The 21488-nt window shown below is 54.8% G+C and overlaps 1 protein-coding gene across 4 annotated transcripts; it reads right to left on the bottom strand.

The window, feature by feature from the left end:
* Positions 1 to 7986: 7986 nt before the first annotated feature.
* GRB7 (growth factor receptor bound protein 7) lies at positions 7987 to 17696 on the bottom strand. 4 transcript variants are annotated; one of them, XM_070389784.1, is made up of 15 exons: positions 16820 to 17696; positions 12039 to 12195; positions 11775 to 11928; positions 11437 to 11593; positions 11221 to 11342; positions 11053 to 11130; positions 10663 to 10800; positions 10212 to 10322; positions 9969 to 10067; positions 9595 to 9675; positions 9371 to 9487; positions 9129 to 9189; positions 8914 to 9001; positions 8717 to 8810; positions 7987 to 8524 (listed from the first exon to the last, which is right to left on the bottom strand). In XM_070389784.1, the coding sequence occupies exons 2-15, from the start codon at positions 12188 to 12190 to the stop codon at positions 8378 to 8380; spliced, it is 1599 nt and encodes a 532-aa protein (XP_070245885.1). In that variant the 5' UTR covers positions 12191 to 12195; positions 16820 to 17696; the 3' UTR covers positions 7987 to 8377. The 4 variants fall into 4 exon arrangements, with proteins under 4 accessions (XP_070245885.1, XP_070245886.1, XP_070245884.1 ...); XM_070389785.1 differs by lacking the exon at positions 16820 to 17696 and adding an exon at positions 16537 to 16749 and having other exon boundaries at positions 12039 to 12193; XM_070389783.1 differs by lacking the exon at positions 16820 to 17696 and adding an exon at positions 16258 to 16351.
* Between the last annotated feature and the right edge of the window lie 3792 nt (positions 17697 to 21488).

Below are 21488 nucleotides of genomic sequence, written 5' to 3'. Positions count from 1 at the left end.
GAGGGGCAACTGCACTTCTGAGAAACAGCTCGGCGTCTCAGCAGCCCGCAGCCTAACCCCCTGCCTGCGGCTTCACAGCTCGCTCCTCCTGCCGCCCACGCCGCTCGGGGCCTCTCCGGGGGTCGGCAGCCCCCGCGGAGGCGGCGGCTGCTGGGGAGGAGCCGTAGCTCCGGGGACAGCGGAGTGGAACCCGTGGGGCGGGGTGGAAAATGGAGGAAGGCGTGGGTCGCGTGACACCCCAGAAGTAAAAACCCATCCTTTACTCGGGGTCCTGAGCGCTGGACCTCGGCAAGCCGTGTGTCCCCCGCCTCCTCCCCCAGCCCAGGTACTCTCCCATCACACCCCAAGCAGGATCCAGAAGTGAAACTGCTCAGGGTCACAGCCCAGCGCCGCCGCTGCGCCCCGCCCCGCCCTTCCGGGCACTGCAGCCTTGCAGGATCTCCCAGTGCTCGGGCGACTGCAAGGGAGGAAACTGGGGGAGGGGAAAGGGAAGTGCCCCACGGGGCAGTCTGCAAAGCGAGGCCTTCTCTCCTGGGGGTGCCCGCTCGTAACCACGAGTGGGAACCTCGAGAGGCGCGGACCTTAACTGCAGCCGAGGGACAGGCGCCTGCACTTCCCGCCACCGCCACTGGGTGTCACTGCAGCCGCGCGGCTGAGCCGGCTCGGAGCCGTCGGGAGGACCCGGCGCGGGTCCCAGGGAGCGGGCAGACCCGAGCCTGCCGCGCCCGCGGGGTCCTGCCTGGGCTTCGCCCCTAGAGGCCCCGTGGTGCTTGGATGCGGTGTTCAGACCTCCCTCCACCCACCCGATCTCTCAAGGCCTTCACCCAGCCCACCGACTCTCCATGAAGAGCAAACTAATAATCCCCTTGCTCCGCGACGGATGGGTTCATTGCTGGGGCGCCGCGCGAGCCTCCTGCTGCTGGCCCGGGAATAAAAGGCGCATCTTCGATGGCTTCGGCGGGGCCCGGTGAGCTGAAAGTCAGCCCTCCCCAACCCAGCGCGCCCCCTGGCAAGGCGGGCCGGCCTTTCCGCCGCAGAGGCGGAGGTGGCTCTCTGGAGCCAGACGCCCGCATTTCCGCGAGGGTTCGGCCCGTCGGGCGCCAGAGATCTAGAGGAGGCAGGGGAGAAGGGAGAAGGAAGGGCGGGCGGTGGGTGCAGATCACGTGTTGCGGAGCCAGAGCTACTGCTGGATGAGTCCCCGGATGACTCCTACTCACCCAGGCGCCCCTTCCCACCCCTAGCTCATCCCTTGGATGTTTGGGACAGACCAGCTTGGGAGAAGGTAACCAAAAGGTGGGAACCTGTATGGGACTGATCTGATCCATGTAAGAGGGCTGTGGGTGGTCCAAGGCTGGGAGAGAGGAGATACGCTGGAATCTTTTGGAAAACCGAGATAGGAATGCCCACTTCTACTCTGCTGTGGATCTAACTCAGGGCACCAGTTGGGCACTAGATGCAGAGGAACATGCCCATTGGCTGCAGGTTTGTGAGGTGTCGGTGGCCCATTCTGTCCCTGCCTACAGCTTCCCCTCAAACTCAAAGGTCACAGGGCCCAGCTCCACTACAGGGATCCCTAGAGGGACCCATGGGGTGGAAGGAGTAGCATTGACCTCCCACTGTTCCTCAGTCTCCCCCAAACCACCTCGAGGTAAACCCAATCCAAGTAAAAACAAACTGCTTACCATGAAAACACAGTTTTTGATAAACGGCCCTCCAGATGCCCAGCAAAGAAAAACTGGCCCCTTCAGTGGAACAGACCTGGGCTTGTAAGAGGACGCTAGAGGCCATCACAGCTCAACCCATATGCAGTTGAATTTCAGGCCTCATTAGGGCCTGGTACAGCACAACACTTCTCAGCCCAAGTGGTACCCCCACTTCCCAACACCCCTTCCTGTATAAAGATCATGGGGGACCCCTGGGGGCCAGCCTCAGCCCCCAGGGTCACCCACTCCCCTGAGGCCCTAGATTCCAGTCTTCAACACCCAACTTCCCTAAGATCCAGTTCCTCCTTCTCCCCACCCGCCCCCCAACTCCCCACCCCAGCTGGAAGCTCTGTGGGAAGAGACTATTGCACACCTCATACCCCAGCCCCAAAGCTGAGGTTCTGCCACTGACCCCTCACCCCACCCCACTGCTGGGCAAGTTGGACCAATCCCTGACCTCTCTGGGTCATCTTTTCTGCCTGCCAGACCAGATCAATGGTTCAGTCTTGAAAACTTTTTCTAAATACACCATGACGCCAAACTCCCAGATAGAAAGACAGTGCTCCCCCCAAAGCTCCCCAGCCTGCCCTAAAACCCCTACTGGAACCCTTGGACTCCCAGACACTGTTAGAAAAGTGCTCATGTAGCTGGTTCAGAAGAAAGGATCCTTCCCAGTGGCCTTGGACTCCCCTGCCTCTCTCTTTTCCTCCCTCCCTCCCTCCTCAATGTGCCTGGCACTGGAGCAAGAGGAACCAGCCAGGCAGGGCCACTGAGCCGAAGCTGACCCCTTAGGCCTGCACTGGGAGGTCCTCCACCCATGAACTTGGAGGCTGCCTACGTTTCATTGACCAGGGTGTCTGGGGAGCAGGGAGAGAATGAACTGGCCAGAGCTTTGTCTGTCTGGACGACCTTCCCAGAACATCCTAAGAGAGGTGGGCTCCCCTAGAATCCTGGGCATCTGTTCCCAGAGTCCAGAAAGTTGGCACCAGCCCTCTCTGACCTCCATACGTGAGCAGGCAGGGAGGCCCACCCTGTGGCCACACCCTCCCACAGGTCCAGGTGTACCCAGGACAGCTCTAGACCTTGGTGCCCAGCTCACAGCAGCCACACTAGCCCCAGGAGCTGGTGTCTATGATGTGTCCATGATGTGCAGCAGGCCTTTCAGGGCCAACCCGCTGCATAGGCCCCACATCACCCTCTCTCAGGGCCTGCGTCCTCTTCAGCAGGGGGAAATGTGGGGAATTTCCTTTCCTTTCCCACAGCTTTTTTCTGATTTCTGAAATGTTCTTTAAAAAGCACGTTTTTAAAGATAATCAAACCCAATAACTTAAAATTGAAAAGACATTATCTGAGGCTCTAGCCTGTACTTCCTCTACCTTCTTCCACCAGCCCAGATTTCCTTATAACCACAGGCCTCCGCTATCCGGCACGGCAGCTCTCCTTGGCAGTCCCTTCTGCTGTCTGGCCTCTGCGGGTCATGCTGCATCCTTGGAGCTGGGGAATCTTGCCCGAGTCCCTCTGTGACCTGAGGGTCCCTCGTCCCCCACACTGTCAACTGCTGGCTCTCCTCCAGCAAGCCAGCGATCTCAGCCAGTCACCAAGGACGTCCGGCTGCTGATTTCCAGTATCCAGCTCAAGGCTGAGCCAGCTACCTCCAAAGGCCCCCAGCAGCCCAGGTCCGTCAGAGGGGCCAGTACTGAGAAGAATAGGGACAGAGAACAAAGGACAAGGCAGGGAAGGACTGTGTTCACCACTTGTGAGATGGGCTGAGCCTGACCTCTGTCCCTAATTGTATCTATGACCTCAGGGGGCAGGGGGGACTCTCCTTGAACCTCAGTTTCCCATTTGTAAAATGGGAATGATATCTACCTCACATATTCCAACTAGCTGACTGACATAGAAAGGCTTGGTCTCCTGCCCTGTGCCTCAGGCGATGAGAGGTCACTGTGTGCTATCTTTATGCAGCCTAAATACCTGGACATGCTTAAGAGGGGACTCGGGGACTTCTCCGGTGGTCCAGGGTGAAGAATCCACCTTGCAATGCAGGGGACACAGGTTTGCTCCCTGGTTGGGGAACTAAGATCCCACGAGCTGTGAAGCAACTAAGCCTGCGCACCACTAGAAAGTCCATGCACTACAAGGAAAGATCTTGCGTGCTGCAACCCAGCCAAATAAATAAACTAAAAAAAAAAAAAGTGACTCATTCTAACCCTGTAACTCACCCCAGCCTGGACCCCTCGCACCCATACTTTGGAAGTTGGTGCTGGGCATCCATGGCCAGCACATAAGCCAGTACCAGCCAGCTCGAGCCCAAGGAGCAGCCACTGATGAGATGGTTCTGGGAACCATGGCAGGTGGCAGGTTGCACTGGTCCCTGGCTCCTCAGATCTTGCTAAAAAGAAACAAAATCTTCACCCCTCTCATTTCTGGACTGCAGTACTTTCTTCAGGGTAAATCCCCAGCAGGTTCCAGGCTGAGCATGGATGAAGCCTGTCTGCCCATCTCTGTCCGAAAGGCCTGACTCCCCGGCCTCTCCTCTCCTCAGGATTAGCCGAGGTTGGGGTGCTTCGGTCACAAGTGGCCGCGCTGGGCCTGCCAAGTCTGGCCTGATGGCTGGTTGTGGTGGCTGGTCCTTCTCAAAGTCCCCCTAGGACAACACCACTTGCCAGCAGGAGGGCTGCAGAGAAGGAGGGGCTCTCCAGGGAGGATCCCCTACCGGCGGTTTAGGAATTCCACCTGGCAGTCAGGCAGTCGTGGGGGAAAAGAACAGCCAGGACCTGGCTCTCCCACTGTGATTTGGGGCCATTCTGAGGAGTCCGTTTCCTCACCTGCAAAATGGGATACCACGTCGTGCCCAACCAATTGAAAAGACAAAGCTTATACAAAATTAAAGAATGAATCGCATGTACTGATTCATTGTACCAATTCATTCATGTACCGAATCACATGTATGCTCAGTCATGTCCGACTCTTTTCGACCCCATGGACTGTAGCCTAACAGGCTCCTCTGTCCATGGGATTTTCCAGGCAAGAGTACTAAAGTGGGTTGCCATTTCCTTCTCCAGGGGTTCTTCCCGACCCAGGGATCAAACCCGGGTCTCCCGCATTGCAGGCAGACGCTTTACTCTCTTAAGCCACCAGGGAAGCGACCCCATGGACTATACAGTTCATGGAATTCTCCAGGCCAGGCTACTGGAGTGGGTAGCCTTTGCTTTCTCCAGGGGATCTTCCCAACCCAGGAATCGAACTGGGGTCTCCCACATTACAGGCGGATTCTTTACCAGCTGAGCCACAAGGGAAGCCCAAGAATACTGGAGTGGGTAGCCTATCCCTTCTCCAGCGGATCTTCCCAACCCAGAAATTGAACCGGGGTCTCCTGCATTGCAGGTGGATTCTTTACCAACTGAGCTATGAGGGAAGCCCATCACCAAGTACCAATTACCCAGCTTCAAACAGTGTCAACGCAGTCATGACTATGCTCACACTCTCTCCCCTAACCTCTAGGTTATTTTAAAAACAAAGTTGAGAAGAGAACTTAGGCCAAGGGGTCCCTTCCAAGACTGCTGCTGCCAGTGCCGACCCACACCTCCACAGGAGACCCTCCAACACTAGTAGAATGCACTTTCTTAGAATCCGAAAGCTATAATGTGAGGAGCTCAAAGACCCTAGGAGGAGATTCAAATGCTGCTGCTGCTGCTGCTAAGTCACTTCAGTCGTGTCTGACTGTGCGACCCCATAGACGGCAGCCCACCAGGCTTCCCCGTCCCTGGGATTCTCCAGGCAAGAACACTGGAGTGGGTTGCCATATCCTTCTCCAATGCATGAAAGTGAAAAGTGAAAGTGAAGTCGCTCAGTCATGTCTGACTCTTAGCGACCCCATGGACTGCAGCCTACCAGGCTCCTCCGTCCGTGGGATTTTCCAGGCAGGACTATTGGAGTGGGGTGCCATTGCCTTCTCCAAGATTCAAATGAAGGAGCATCAAAGACCTTTGGCGAAAAACCTCAGCTGCACGTCTAAGCAGCATGAGTACCAACTACCAGCCATAGTAAATGAGACTGTTTTGGGTCTCCCAGTCTTTTCCAGTGGCCCAGTCAAGATCATACAAAGCAGAACTATCCAGTTAAGCCAGAAAATCATGAGAAACAATTTTTTAAGCCCCCCAAAACAAAGCTGAGGACCTCCTTGGTGGTCCAATGTTTAAGAATCTGCCTGCCAATGCAGGAGAATCGAGTTTGACCCCTGGTTCAGAAAGGTTCTACATGCCATGGGGTAATTGAGCCTGGGCGCCATAACTACTGAAGCCCACGAACCCTGGAGCCTGTGCTCTGCAAGCAGAGGAGCCACCACAGTAGGAAGTCCACGCGCCAAACTAGAGCAGCCACCACTCTCTGCAACTAGGGAAAGCCCGTGCACAGCAATGAAGACCCAGTGCAGCCAAAACTAAAAATAAATAAGACATTTTTTAAAACTCTTTTTAAAAAAGCTGAGACATCGTTTCACTCATAAGTACTTCAGAATGAATCTCTTAAACGTGAAGACTTAAAAAAAAAACCCATAACCACAATACCACTATCACTCTTTAAAAAGTTAACCATAATTCCTTAATATTATCAAATATCTCATCAGAGTTCAAAGTTTCCCCAATTGCTCATAAATGCTTCTTATAGTTCACTAGTTTGGATTTGAATCAAATAGGTCAACACATTACATCTGCTTGATAAGTGTCTAAATTTCTTGAAACCTAGAGATTTCCCATCTTTTCTTTTCTTGTAATTTTTTGTTGTTGAAGAAACCGGGTTATCTGTTCTGTAGTTTCCCAGTCTGGATTTTGGTCATCGTATCCCCATGTCATTTCACATGTTCCTCTGATTTTTTATAAAACTCGTCATTGGATGCAGGGAGCTTGATTTCTTGGCAAAAATAATGCCTCGGTGAGTTTCATGTGTCTGGAGGGAGGTTCTCTCTCTTTGTGATCTGAAGATTGAGCAGCATTTCAGGGGTTGCCAATCTGATATCTTTCTTATAAAGTTTTCCCATCATGTAGGAGCTGAAACTATAAAGCTCTTAGACAAAAAGATAGACTGGCATGGGCAGAGGCCAGACCCTGCAGGGTCTATCTGGGCTGAAGTGGAGGCATGGTGCAGGGAGGGGCAGGGAGCAAGCAGAGTGCTATTTTGGAAATACCACTCTGGATGTTGAAGGACAGATTGGAGAGGAAGCCAGACTCAGGGGGCTGAGTGCTGTGGGATTCCACCATGGCTTTCTGGAGAAAACAGAACAACAAACAGTACAGAAAACAGTGGAACCAACTGTAAGGACAGAAAGCAGATCTTCAGTTGGGGAGGGAGGAGTTGAACACAGGGACCCACTGGAGGTAAGGCAATGGAGCCATTGTGTGACTTGGTGATGATGGACTGTGTGTTTGTCAGGACTCATTACCCTACCAGGTAGCCCAGGACTTGCCGAGGACATGGATGCTGTCTGACCCATCTCCGGCTCCCAGGCCCTGTTAGAGTGACCTCCGGGCTTTAGGTCCCGTCAGGAAGCCTCACCTGGATGACAGTCCCCTGTTTGTTCATTCATTTAACAAGCCATCCTTGGGCACCTACTATGAGCCAGTAGGTGGTACCAAGACTCTACTGAGTACCGAGACTCTCTGATGACCAAGAGCTCCTCAAGAAACATCAGGCTTGGGGACTTCCCTAGTGGTCCAGGGGCTAATGTAGGGGACCCAGGTTCGATCCCTGGTCAGGGAACTAGATCCACATATTACAACTAAAGAGGTCACATGCCACAACTAAGACCTGGTGCAGCCAAATAACTATTAAAGAAAGAAAGAAACATCCAGGTTTGGCTTCACACGGCCTGGATCCATCTGACACATTTTCAAGAGTTTGACTGGTGCCCATCTCTCTTGGTGGGCTTCCCTGATAACTTCAGTTGGTAAAGCATCCGCCTGCAAAGCAGGAGACCCCAGTTCAGTCCCTGGGTCAGGAAGATCCACTGGAGAAGCAATAGGCTTATTCTTGGGCTTCCCTTCTGGCTCAGCTGGTAAAGAATCCTCCTGCAAAGCGGGAGAGCTGGGTTCGATCCCTGGGTTGGGAAGATCCCCTGGACAAGGGAAAGGCTACCAACTCCAGTATTCTGGGCTGGAGAATTCCATGCACTGTAGAGTCCATGGGGTCGCAAAGAGTCAAACACGACTAGCAACTTCCACTTTCACCTCTCCTGATCACCCCCAGCCCCAGCTAGCTGGGCCTTGCCAGACAGAACTCACAGGTGTACCAAAAAATAATCTTTATTGTCACTAGTATAAAACAGAGATCAACTGGCCTCTCAGTCTGTACAAAATGTGGGTGTAAAGACCACCTGGGCTGCCCCCATTTCTCCCATAGTGTCCTGTCCCAGAGCAGCACCCTGGAGCTCCGTGAAGGGGAGAGGGCCACACAAGTGCCTTCCCTGAAGGAGAAGTTGAGGGTGGACTAGGTGGGGAGCACCTTCTGCTTGAGGGAGGCAAGGAGCAGAGGAGAAAACTGGAGTGGGGGAGCTCCCAGCCATTCATGATGATCCTGGCCTCACCTTCTACCCACTCTGAGTCCGCTCCAGGGCAGGCAGCTCCAGAGGAGGGGGGGCAGCCTGGGGTGGGCCGAGATGTGACCGGCCCGTGCAGTGGTCAGAGGGCCACGCGGGTGCAGCAGTAGCGCAGCAGGCAGGGCAGGATGCCGCGGTTCAGCTGGTGGAACTCCACGAGCTGCAGCAGGTCGGTGAAGCGAGTCTGGCCATCGTCCATGCTGAAGTACAGGCGCCCCTCCTCCTCGCTCTGGGGTGTGGCCACAGTGGGTGGGAAGTCAGGGAGGGGTGAGGGCCTGGAGGAGTGCCCTCCTGGGCCAAGGCTGAGGTCCCCATTGCTTGTGCAGCAGCAAGGAAAGAGGGGAGACCCCAGGCACCCTGGGGGCGGGGTAGGGAGGACGGGCTGCTGGGCGTTTCTGCGGCAGGAAGCAGGGATACTCACCGGCAGGATAAGGTAATGTTTGACTTTCTGCACGTGGCACAGAGAAAGCACAAAGCCCTGTGGGTTCCGCTGACTCTCTCGGACCAGGAACAGGCTGCCAGGAGACAAGGCAACGTGACCGGAGGACACGAGGCCACCACCCGGACCCAGGTCTGTTTCCTCCCTGGTCTGCTGCCCTGCCCAGCCCAGTCCCTTACCCATCAACCAGGCCCTGCTGCCTGATGAGCCGCTGGCTCTCCTCGCGAGAAATGCGTCCATGGAACCAGGGTTGTGTGCGGTGGATGGCTGGGGTGAGAGGAGGCAGATGGGTGGTCACTCCGGGGCGGGGACCCTCCTTCTCACCACCCACAACAGGAATGCTCAGAGAAGCCATACCAGCCCCTGCCCCTGAGGACAGCGGGCCCTCACCCACCTGCACTGAGGCTCGTGCCCGAGCTGGGGGTGGGCAGGCTGAGACGGTGGTTCGTTTTCTTCTGCAGAACAGTGGGGGACACGGGGGATCAGGGCACGGCTGGAGCATTACTAGCCCCTCAAGAATATAGAGCCTCTTTCTGCAGCTGGGTGCCTCCCCTCGCCCCTCGCTCTCCTCTCCCCACTCCATGGAAGCCCAGATGGAGAGCAGTACAGACAAGCAGCTGAGTGTAGCCCCCTCACCCGCCAGGCCTGGGCCTCCTCCAGGGCGGCGCTCAGAGCTTCCCGGGGGTTCTCAATGACACGCCCGGCATGGCCGGAGAAGTCCATGGCCACCAGGGTGTTGTCTGAGACACTCCTCTGCAGGTTGGACAGGACGGGAGAGGGGTCAGATGGGACCTCAGTATCCCTGGCATGGGGCCTGGGTGCCTCCCCTCCCCCTCCCACAACACCCTATGAACACTCACCGAAGGTGGGGAACCCCCACAGGGTGGGCACAGGTGGCGGCACAGTGTCTGCTGGTAATTCTTATACAGCTGTACCCCAAACTGCGAGGTGGAGAGAGAAAGAGGCCAGAGGTCACACACATGCTGGGGGCTCCGCTGTGGTGCCCCGCCCAGACCAGGACTCCCCAAGAATCGGGCAACATCCCTGCCCCTGGCTGAGGGGCTTCCTGAAGCCAGAGCTGCAACTCCAGTCTTGGACGAAGGATTCTGAGAGAGCACGGCTATGATGATGCCCTCTCATTCCAGAGACTTCCTGGGGACAGAACTATGACTCCTCCCTCACGCCAGGGATCCCGAGAGCTGGGTCAGCCCCCCAGCCAGTGCCAGGACCTCACCTTGAAGAGGCGGAAGGCGGCTAACCAGCAGGAGCGGCTCCGCTCATCCTCAGTGCAGAAGAGGCGAAGCCCCTTATGGCCATTTCGAAGTTTGTTTGGCTGCGGGGAGAGGAAACTGCCTGGTGCCACATCTGCCTTTAGAACCAGATGCCGTCTCCCGTCTCCGTGGGGCAGGGCAGGGTGCAAGGAGAGGAGGCTGGGGGGTCCCAGAAGCAGCTCAGAAGCCCCAGGTAGGATCCTCACCTTGATACAGAAGCCGAAGTCTGTGGGCATCCCATAGAGCTTGCGGCCCTGGGTCACCACGTACACATTGGACTCGTTCACATCTGCTACGTACTGCAGGTGCCTCGGATCCTGCGCAGCACGAGTGAGCAAGACTTCGTACAGGCAGACCCTATGCTCCTCTCACCATCCCCCCTCAACCAGCTGGGGAGAGTCCAGGCCCAGAGAGGAGCAGAGAAGTGCCCCAGGTCACACAGCACATAGAAGCAGAGCCAGGACTTGAACTCAGTTCGCCTGCCTCTCCCACTGCTACCTTCTGGGGCAGGTGAGCTGGGAGGGGAAGAGGGGTAGCTGAGGGTCTCAGGGCCTAGAGGGTGAAAGGTCTAGGAGTTCCCACAGAGAAGGGGCAGCTCCTAGAAGCACCAGGGATGGGGTCTCCCAGGGGCCGGGGCTGTCACCTTTAAGACCTCACCTTGGAAGTGCCCTTGGTGGAGTAATACAGGCCAGAGCGGCGCAGGAAGCAAAAAAACCGTTTCCAAAGCTTGCGCCCTGACCCCCGGAGCTGCAGGAAGCCCTGGATCTCTGGGAAGCTGCCTGCATTCAGGAAGTTCTGAGGACAGGAGAGCAGGGTGAGAGCCTAGAGGTGGCCACACACACACACACACACACACACACACACGCCTTCCTAGCACCTGCCTTGGTGGCAGGGGTTTACATTTACTGTCATGTAACAGAGGAAGAAACTGATGCTTAGGGCGGTGCTGGGCTTTCCACCCCATAGAGGGATGGCACGAGCTTCCCGGCCAAGAAGCCCCGGGCGATCCTGGGGAGTCACGGCCATGAAATGGGAGTGGGCCCTCACCTGGATGACGTCCTCATGGGACATGCCTGTGTGTGCATCCAGACAGCTAGAGACCATCTTTTCTGGGAACAGGGAGTGCTGGGGGCAAAAGGAGCCAGGAGTCAGGGACTGAGGATCCGGGTAGAGGTTGAGGTTTCTGGGCCCAGACCCCCTCTTACACACACTCACTGGAGTGCTCTTGAACAGCTCGTATTTGGCAAAGTTCTTCCGGAAGACGATGCGGCTGTCTCCACCAATAGGCCAGGCAGCCTGCACTTCTGCCACTGACTCATGGTCCTCCAAGGCCCGCTCTGGGGTCAAGGGCAAAAAGCAGGGGTCAGTGGAGGCCAGTCAAGTGTGAAGCACTGCCTCCCAGGCCAGGCAGCCCCCTGCGCCCCAACTTACCCAGTGCTAGGTAGGGGTGGCACTCCACCAGCCCCCAGTTCTCGTCACTCAGGGCGTGAGATCGCTGCACCAGCATCTCGCACACATAGCGAGCCGTGGCACCTGTCGCCACCTCCACAGAGCGGCAGGTCCCATCTTCACTGTACACCTTTATGACCTGCACCCCAGGAATGGCAGGTGACGCAGGGAAGGGCAAAGGGTGGTTCTCTCCCATCCCCCTCTGCTCTACCCTCTGGGATCCTTGACCAAATCCCCTCCACCCAGCCAAGGCGGCACTGTATCTGCCCCATCCCCTAGCACCCCATGCTCCCTGCCTTCTGTTTCCCAGGGCAACTCACATGGGGGCAGCTCGTGTCTCGAGGGAGCAGCCCCCTTGCACTGGAGGACCCCCCAAGAATGGGGCTCTGTGAAGAAGGACTGCAGAGCTCGGGGAAGGGGTTGGGGATGGAGGGCAGAGAGGTTGACTGCAGCTCCTCCTCTAGAAGAAGTTTCCTGGGGCGGGAGATGGAGGGGAGGAGTTGACGGTAAGCTTCTGTGCATTACTCCAGTGCTGACCGCTCGCTCCCCCCAGCCTCCCTCCATCGGCCGACACCCCATTTTACCTGCTGGTTGGAATGGGCAGAGGCTGGGACCTCTTCACCTCCCCAGACAGAGGGGCATCGAGAGGCGGGGGAGTCCCAGGAGGGGTCCCAGAGGCCAGGTACAGGTCTTCTGGGGAGCTGCTGAGATGGAGCGGAGACAGACCCAGCTCCATGACCTCTAAGGGAGAAGAGAAACAGCTGCTCTTGTGCCCTGGTCCTGGGGATAGGGGCCAAGGGGACCCAGACCTCCTTCACCCTTCAGTCGGGTGCCCCTCAGAGTTTATCGGGCCCCTCCTTGATCTCCCCCTAACTGGGGTTCCCTGGAGCCTCTGGCGAAGGGCAGAGTGAGCCCCTGTTACAAAAAGGGACTCTGAGTCCTGAGAAAGAAGCATTCCTGCCTCATCACAGGTGAGACAGGGAGCAGATCAGCGTTTGGACTCCCAGTCCAGTGCTCTTCCTGACCCCAGGTTGCCCAGGGGAAGAGCTGGGAGGGTCCCCTCACCACAGGCCAGGCAGCAGCGACCGACTCCCTGACCCCCACACAGCCCGGTTCAGTGTCACCCTTGCACTTCCCAGCGTGGGGCACTCACTCCTCTGGGCTCTGCCCCAGGTTTTCCCAGGGCTTTGTTGCCAGAGCCTGTTGTGGCAACGCCTGCTCAAGTGCTGAGTGATGCACAGAAGGAGAGAAGGAGGTGGGGAAGGACAGGAACCAGGAGGGCAGGAGGCGGGCTCAGCTGCAGTGGGAGGGAGAAGGCGAGCCTGGGGGCCGCTGGGGCCTTGTGTGCCTTCCTTAGACCCCTCCCCCTCCCCAACTTTCTTGAGGCCTCAACGCCAGAGCCACCTCCTTTGAGAAACCTTCCTGGATTTTCCACATTCAGACTGAAGGGCTCCCTCTCAGCCCTGTGCTGGGGCCTCCGCACCAATGACTGTGCACCTGTCTTATCCACCCAGTGGTCTGAAGATGCCCAGCCATCCCAGGCAAGGCCAGGGTCTTACCCACGTTTTATTGCCCATAGGCACTACACGGCATCCAGGAGATGGGGATGGCCACCAGCAGGTGGAGGCATCGCTAGCCCCTCCTCCCCAGGAACCAAGACCCTTTAGGCTGGGCTGAGACCTGGGAGGGACCTGGGAGGACCTGCCGTTCTGTCCCCTGCCTGTGCTCCAGATACTGGGCCAGGGCTGTTAGCTTGCCTAAGGTGCCCAGGATCTGCCCCCCGTCCCCGCACCCAGGATGAGGCAGGTCCCCAAACTTTAAGTGAGGACATAAGGAGATTTGGGGGACAGGTGAGTCAGGGTGGGGCGGGACACACTGCCTGAAGCTCTCCATTCATCCTTGACTCATCTCCACTACTTCCTGGCTTAGGAGAAACACAAACAACCCTGCCTCTACCCATCCCCTCCACTCCCCCAGCTCCCCCCACAACAGGATTGGGGAGGAGGAAGATGTGGGTGGGGTGGGGGGAGGCTGAGGCTCCTCTGACATCATCTCCTCCTCCCCACCTTTGGCCTACCTCCAGACCAGGTCCAGGTGCAACCTGCAAAGGGCCCCCGGTAGCCACCACCCAGCCCAGGAGCCCCCTCACCCAGGAGGGAGAGAAGAAAAGCCTGACCGGGATTCAGAAGCCCATCTGGAGTGGAGCTGACCTCACAGGGGTGCCCCTGGGGTACCTAAAGTAACCCAAAGAAACGTGCAGTGCTCCTTCTCCTGTCCGGGCCCCCCAGACTTCCACTCTGCTGCTGCTGCCCACCCTTAGCACCCAGGACTCAGCTGGCCCGGGAGGGTCTCATCCTCATCATCCCTGGGAGATGAGGGTCCTTTTAATTCATATACTCTCCTGGGCATTCTGATCAAAGGCGTACTCCGGAGCAGGAGTGGAAAGTCAAGACACACAGGAAGACAGACACAGACAGGCAGACAGGGGAAGGCCAGGAGAGTGAGCCAGCGATGGGGCTGGGGGTCCTGCCAGGAAGGAAAAGATCCACCCACGGTAGGACACCAAGAGACACCAGCACATCAACACCAAAACACAAGGCCCCCACTCCCACCCCCTAACCTCTGACAAACCGCCCTGCTCACTTCATTCCAGGAAGGACTAGGGGAAGGGCTGCAGGAATCACCCACTCCAGGAAGCCAGAGACCAACAGTGGTGTGGTCTGAGACCAGGAGGACTAGATCCTCTCCCATCCCAGAGGGAAGGGGAATCTGGGCAGCGTTTGGAAGGGAAGAGGGTAGATTTGAATCAGACTAGAGTCTGGCCTCTGTGGGGGGCGGGAAGGCTGACTCTGGATGGGTTTAGCCTTCAGATCCCATCACCCAGCTCTCCAGAACCTTCTAAGGCAGGACAGGACTGGGGAGTCAGGACCAAAGAGAGGAGAGGTGGGAGAAACCGGTCCTCGCTGTCTCCCCTGGGCAGCCCCCTCCACCACCCCGAGAGACCTAAAACTTTCAACCTGAGGCCCTGGGAAGGTTATATTGAAGAAATCGACCCCCACATCAATCTGTCCCCTTAGTATTGCGACTCCCTTCTGCGACTTCCCCGCCCCCGTGGCTCGGGCCCCACCCTCCTTCCCGCCCTCCCGCCTCCAGCCTCCTTGTTTACTTCCTGAATCTTGCCCCACCTGGCTGGCCCCGAGGGCGGGTGGCAGGGCTCAGGGCAGAGGGCCGGTAGAAAACAAGGCCACCTTCGGTACCGGGCGGGGTGGGGTGGGGAGGGGCTGGAGCTGGGGCCTGGAGGTGGCGGGAAGGCCCCCGCCAGGCCCAGGAACCCCACGCCCTGCCCGCATCGGGATTTAGTTAGGAGGAAGGCTTTACCTGTGGGGGAGCGCTTAGGGTGAGGGCTCAGGTGAAGAGGCGGGAAACCCCTAGCTGACCTGGAGTTGGGGGCAGGGCCCCCAGACCCTGCGGCCCCGCCCCCTCCCGCACTGGGGGAAAAACATCCAATGGGAATGAGGGGGGCAGCTCTTTTAAAGTTTAATTCGGGAAGAATGCTAGAGTGTCTGTGGAGTTAATCATTACAGGCTGCTTGCCTTCACGGGGGGCCCCCCCAGCAGGATAGCGGGGAGGGGGGGGCGGGTGGAGAGGGGAGAGCAGAGTCCAGGACAGGCGGACCAAGAGGGGGCATTCTCGAGGCGCAGTGGGGTTGGAAGGCCTGGCAAGGGCAGGCAGGTGCGTTCTCCATCCCCAGCGTGCCAGGGAGACCCCGACTGGGATCCAAGTCTTCCCCAGGACTATTCAGACGGACAAGGCAATCTGACCCCCTCCCGCACTGCGCACCCACTCTCCCCAGGCCCTACTGCACTGCAGACCCCCAGCATCTAGCCCTTCAGCCTACCTAGACCACTTCTTTCTGAAGCCAGAAGGGACCACCCCCCTCCCCGGGGCCTGTCCCACCCCCACCTTCCCACCGGAGGGCTGTGCTGAGTCGCTCAGTTCAGTTTAGTTCAGTTGCTCAGTTGTGTCCGACTCTGCGACCCCAAGGACTGTATGTAGCTCGCCAAGCTCCTCTGTCCATGGGGATCCTCCAGGCAAGAATACTGGAGTGGATTGCCATGCCCTCCTCCAGAGGATCTTCCCAACCCAGGAATGGAATTGAACTGGGGTCTCCTGCATTGCAGACAGATTCTTTACCAGCTGATCTACCAGGGAAGCCTGTATTGCTGAGAGGATGCAATCCAGAGAGATGAAGCTCTAGCAATTCAGAGAATCTGTCTCCTTTACTGCCCTCCAAGTTGGAGGGTGCCCCGCTGCCCTGACAGAGACATCTGTCTTTAATAAAGACTTGGGGGAACTCAAACTGGGGTCAAAGCAGACGGAGCCTGGGAGACACTTAGGGCTGCCCCCTCGGCATTGAGACACCCCTCCCAGCTCTCTTTCTGGGGATGTGGGGAGGGGCTAGTTTCAGCGGGAAATCCGCCGCCTCTTGGGGAGGAGAGAAACTGGATTCCTGCTTCCCTGACCCCATCAGCAGGTTGGAGTGTGTGTTTGGGGCTGTTGGGGGCGGGGTGGAGAGGGACGAAGGAATGGGGAGAACAGGGAATGAAAACAGGGAAAGACCGAGGGCAGATAGTGAGGAGGGGGCAGGATGGGAGGCTGGAGGAAAAGAGAAAGTGAGGCTTCCAGAGAAACACAGCAGGAGGCCACATCTTTCTCCATATTCTCCAAAGATCTCCACATCTTTCTCCCGGATCTACTGGTGCTCCCCACCCCCAAGACTAAGTGCCGCGCTCTGGTCCTTACCTGGACCCTGGGTGTTGGCACACCTGGCTGGGGCCACCGATTTAGGAAGGGAGATGCCAAGCTCTTAACTACCTGTCCCCCCACCCCCACCCCCCCGTCCCCGCCCTTGGCCTGACATCACTGAAGGGGGGAAGGAGGGGGAGCCGGGCAGCCTCCTGTCCTGCCCACCTGGGCAGCCATCCAGTCAGCTCCTGGCCCTGAGACTGGCACAGCCTGGGGCCCTGGTGCGGCTGGGAGTGGGAGCAGATTGTCGTCTGCGACCGATCTTGGTCGCCTTACCTAGAGGAGCCCCAGCTGGAGTAGCAGGACACAGGGTCCGAAGTCCGGCGCTGTCTAGGAACCTCAGGTACCTGGGCTTGATCTGAAACCCCCTCCCTCTTCTCTACAGGTGGTAGGAGAGTGTCCCAACTTTGAAGTAGGAGTCGGGGGAGGTTGAGCTCTGTTGTCCAGGCTTCTGACCCAAGGAAACAAATTATCTTGGGCAGGTGGGGGCGGGGCCTGAGGGAGGGGCATGGGAGGAGGAAGCACCAGAGGAGGGGCGGGGACTCCCTGACACTCTAACCTGGCTGGGATTGTTTTTGTTCTTCTGTAGCAGGTGCCAGGGGAGAAACAGTCCAACTGTACAGCACCGAAAGCGAAGATCTAGAGTCCTCATGACCTGGGATGGAGGAGCAGGGACCTGGAAGATCAGAGAAAAGGGACTCGCCCACTCTTCCCCACGCCCCTTTCCAAACCTGGTCTGTTCATTGGCCAATTTAGGGGGCCTGTCTGCTGCTTAGGGTCTTACCCCTTGGGGCAAAGGGCACTCTATGAAAGAGGGAAGCCAGCCAGAAGGATGTCCAGCAACACGGCCTGCCCCTTGACCTCCAGCCACAGTCTGACCACCCAGGCTGCACCCTGGCCCCTCAGGGGCACCCAGCATATATCCTCCCTTCTAAGCAAAGTCCATGGTCTCAGGTTTTCCTTCTGAAATCGAAGGGGTTAGGCAAGGTCTCCCAGTGGCAGAAGTGGTTTGGGGAAAGCTCTGGTCAGGTGCCAGGGGACTCCCCTTAGCACTGGCCTTCAGCAGTAGGCAAACACAAGGTTGGAGAGAGGGCCTGGGAGACTGAGATCAAAGGCAGCAGCCGCCTTCCAGCCCAGCCCAAGTGGGTGACAGTTCAGTAAACAAATAATTCATAGGGGTGATAAGAGATCTGCCCTGGGGGACCTGGAGGAGTGACTGGATGCTCAACTTTCTCCAAACTCAGTTTTCCTTGAAAAAACCAAAGTGGACTAAGTGAAGAAGTGGGGAAAGAGGCAAGGTCAACTGGGCCACTGGATATCTTGTGAAAAACATGGTAGACAATTCACTCCATCAATCCTTCATTCACTCAACTAATATTTGTTAAGTACCTACTATATGCCAATCTCATGCTTGGCACTGGGGATACAGTGAGCAACAAAACAGATCCCACCGTTATCTTCATGCAGCCCAATCAGGGAGACTGATGTTAATCAAAGAACCAGGGCTTCCCTGGTGGTCCAGTCATTAAGAATCCATCTTACAATGCAGGGGACACCAATTCAATCCCTGGTCTGGGAAGATCCCACGTGACACTGAGCAACTAAGCCCGTGCACCACAACTACCGAAGCCCTCGTGCCTGGAGCCGGTGCTCCACAACGAGAAGCTCCCACAACTGCAGAGTAGCCCCAACTTGCTGCCACTAGAGAAAAGCCCAAGCAAAGCCACGAAGGCCCAGTGGCAGCCAAAATAAAAAGGAATCAAAGAATCACACAAACAGTAAGAGATGACAGGAGACAACCATACTGGGAAAACACACAGGGAGTTAGGGAAGACTTCTCCATAGAAGTGACAGTTGAGCAGAGGGGAAGTTGTCTGGATTGGAGGATTTGGATTGGTGGATGGGAAGGGGAGCACCTTTCATGATGATGAAACAAGTGCCAAGACCCTTGACAAAAGGGGACAGAGCGCGCAGAGGCAGAGCAGGATGGAGAAGGAAGGAGAGGAGCCCACACAGGTGTGGCTGAGCACGTGTGAAAGGTGTGGGGAAAGGCTTTGTACTCAACTGTGTCCCTCAAAGTGTGGCCTCCAAATCTGCCTGGGCTTGTGTAAAAACACACATCCCTGGGTTTCCCTGGTGGTCCAGTGGGTAAGACTCCTCCTGCCAATGCAGGGGACACAGCTTCGATCCCTGGTCCAGGAAAATTCTACATGCCATTGGGCAACTAAGCCCATGTGGCACAACTACTGAGCCAGCGTGCGTAGAGCCCATGATCCACAGCAGGAGAAGCCATGGCGATGAGAAGCCTGGGACTCGCAAGTGGAGAAAAGCCCAAGCACAACCAAAGACCCAGCACAACCAAACATAAATAAATAAAATACAACTTTAAAAAACCAAGCAAACAACAACAACAAAGAAACAGATCCCTGGGCCCCTCCCCAACTACTGAAACTTGGTCTCTGGGGACAAGACCCAGGAATGTATGGTATTGACAAGCCCTCAGGTGGTTGTTCTGTAAACCAGGTTTAAGAGCCATCCATCCTGTCTGTCCAGACCAGCAGGAACTATGGGCAGAGGCCAGACCCTACAGGGTCCATCTGAGCTTAAGTAGAGGCCCAAAGGAGCGGGCAGATTTATATTTTGAAAAAATCACTCTGGATGTTGAAGGATAGGATAAGTTGGAAAGAGAAACCAGACTCAGAGGGCTCAGTGCTATAGGATTCCATTTATATGACTTTCTAGAGGGGGCAGAATGCTAAGGACAGAAAACAGATCTGGAGTTGAGGAGGAGGGAGAGGGGTTGACAGCAGAGAAGCTTGTGAGGAGGTAATGGAGTTGTTGTGTATCTTGGTCCTGGTGGTAAGATGTACAACGGTGTGTGTCAGGACTGACAGAAAGGTACACTCCAGAGGATGTGTATTACTGTGTATAAGTTATATCTAAATTTCTTAAATAAAAAAAGAAACGACAATGAAAAAGAATAGATTTATAAATCAATAGGACAGTTTCAAGAGTCTAAGTAAAAATCCTTACATTTCTGGTCAACTGATTTTTTTTAAACATTTTTTTTTTTCTGATGTGGATCATTTTTAAAGTCTTTATTGAATTTGTTGCAATATTGCTTCTGTTTTGGTTTTTTGTTTGTGAGACATGTGGGATCTTAGCTCCCCAACCAGGGATCGAACCCGCACCCTCTACGCTGGAAGGCAAAGTCTTAACCACTGGACCTACTGGTTAATTGATTTTTGACAAAGGTGCCAAGACAATTCAGTGAGGGAAAGAACAGTCTTTTTGATAAATGGTTCTGGGACAAATTGAATAGCCACATGGCAAAAGATGAATTTAGATCCTCCCTTACACAATTTACAAATATTAACTCAAAATAGATCATGGATTTAAAAGTAAGAGCTAAAACTATAAATCTTCTAGAAGAAATTATGAGAGAAAATCTTTCTACCTTGGGTTAGGCAGAGATCTCAGATACAAATGAGACAGCAAAGCATAAATGACAAAATAAAAAGTTGATAAACTATACTTCGCCAAAATTTTAAAATTTTGCACTTTGAAAATTAAATTTTAAAAAATACTTGTGGAAGACTGGAGAAAAATAATTAAAGTCATATATTAGGAACTTTGTATACAGAATACAGTTGATCCTTGAACAATGCAGAGCTTAGAGGTACCAATAACCCAGAGTAGTTGAAAATCTGAATATAACTTTACAGTCAGCCCCCCCATCTGGTTTTCATCTTCAGATTGACACAAAACTTGTGTTGGAGAAGGCAATGGCACCCCACTCCAGTACTCTTGCCTGGAAAATCCCATGGATGGAGGAGCCTGGTAGGCTGCAGTCCATGGGGTCGTGAAGAGTCGGACACGACTGAGCGACTTCACTTTCACTTTCCACTTCCATGCATTGGAGAAGGCAATGGCAGCCCACTCCAGTGTTCTTGCCTGGAGAATCCCAGGGACGGGGGAGCCTGGTGGGTAGCACTATGTATTTACTGGAAAAATCCACATGTAAGTAGACCCACGCAGTTCAAACCTGTGTTGTAAGAGTCAATTGTATATAAGGAACTCCTACAAATCAGCACTAAAGAGACAAACAACCCAATTAAAAGTGGGCAAAAGATTTGAATAAATGTTTTTCCAAATTAAGATATATGAATGGCTCATAAGCACATGAAGAGGTGCTCAAGACCATTAGAGAAATGCAAATTAAAACCTCCTCACTCCCATTAGGATGGCTATAATGAAAGAGACAGACAAGTGTTGAGAAGGATATAGGGAAACAAATCATCATATATTGCTAGTAGGAATGTAAAATGCTACAGCCACTCTGAAAAACAGTTTGGCCATTTCTTAAGTTAAACATAAACTTTCCACACAACCTCGCAATTCTACCAGTAGGAACCTACCCACAAGAAGTAAAAACACATGTACATACAAAGACACACAAACATTCATAGCAGCATTATTCAAAATACCCCCAAACTGGAAACTCAAATATCCATCAACTGGTATTGAATAAACAAAACATTTCATCCATACACTGGGATATTTCTCAGCAACAAAAAGGAACCACTAGTACATGCTATAACATGGATGAACCTCAAAAACTTTAAAAGGAGTGCAAGAAGTCAGAAGCAAAAGACTGCATAGTATTTCATTTATATGAAATATCCAGGAAAGGCAAAATGATAGAAAGCAGATCAGTGGTTGCTTAGGGCTGGAGCCGATAGCTGGAAAGATTGAAAATACTCAGGTGGGACTTTTTTTAAGTCGATGGAAATGTGTGGAGATGGCTGCACAACTCCGTAAGTCACTGAATTGTTTTAAAATGAATGTTTTAAAGGGATGCTAGAGTGGGTAACCTGAGAGTATCCTTTGGTGGGGCTCCAGGGAAAGAAGAGGCAAGGAGACAGTCTCCATTTCTAGAGCTGCAAAACGGGAATAAAGAAGCCAGCTCGGTAGCAGGGTAGGATGAGACGGGGAGGTGGAGGATCTGGGTGCACGTGATGGCAGCACAGAGCCTGCGGAACAGAAGCCTTAAAGCCTAAGGTTTCCGAAGGCATGAGACAGGCGTAAACTACCCAGACTGTGCCTGCAGTTTAGAGCTTAAGAGTAAGAAGTACCTGAGTGTGTAACTGTGGAATGGTTTATAATGCCATCAGCAAGACAGGAGAAACGGCAACTATTCCATACCATCAGTCAACCCCAGGCCCTCT

The sequence above is a fragment of the Bos mutus genome, chromosome 19 (genome assembly GCF_027580195.1).
Source record: "Bos mutus isolate GX-2022 chromosome 19, NWIPB_WYAK_1.1, whole genome shotgun sequence".
NCBI classification, from domain to species: domain Eukaryota; kingdom Metazoa; phylum Chordata; class Mammalia; order Artiodactyla; family Bovidae; genus Bos; species Bos mutus.
The sequence above is the reverse complement of the archived record's forward strand: the minus strand, read 5'-3'. Positions and strand labels throughout refer to the sequence as shown.

What these genes read in the sequence shown, in the direction of transcription:
- GRB7 (XM_070389784.1), bottom strand. Translation starts at nt 12,190, where the DNA reads ATGGAGCTGGGTCTGTCTCCGCTCCATCTCAGCAGCTCCCCAGAAGAC. An exon ending in GTGGGGGTTCCCCACCTTCG is followed by an intron (nt 9,488 to 9,594) that starts GTGAGTGTTCAT and finishes TCCAACCTGCAG; the next exon opens with AGGAGTGTCTCAGACAACAC. An exon ending in AGGAGGCCCAGGCCTGGCGG is followed by an intron (nt 9,190 to 9,370) that starts GTGAGGGGGCTA and finishes ACTGTTCTGCAG; the next exon opens with AAGAAAACGAACCACCGTCT.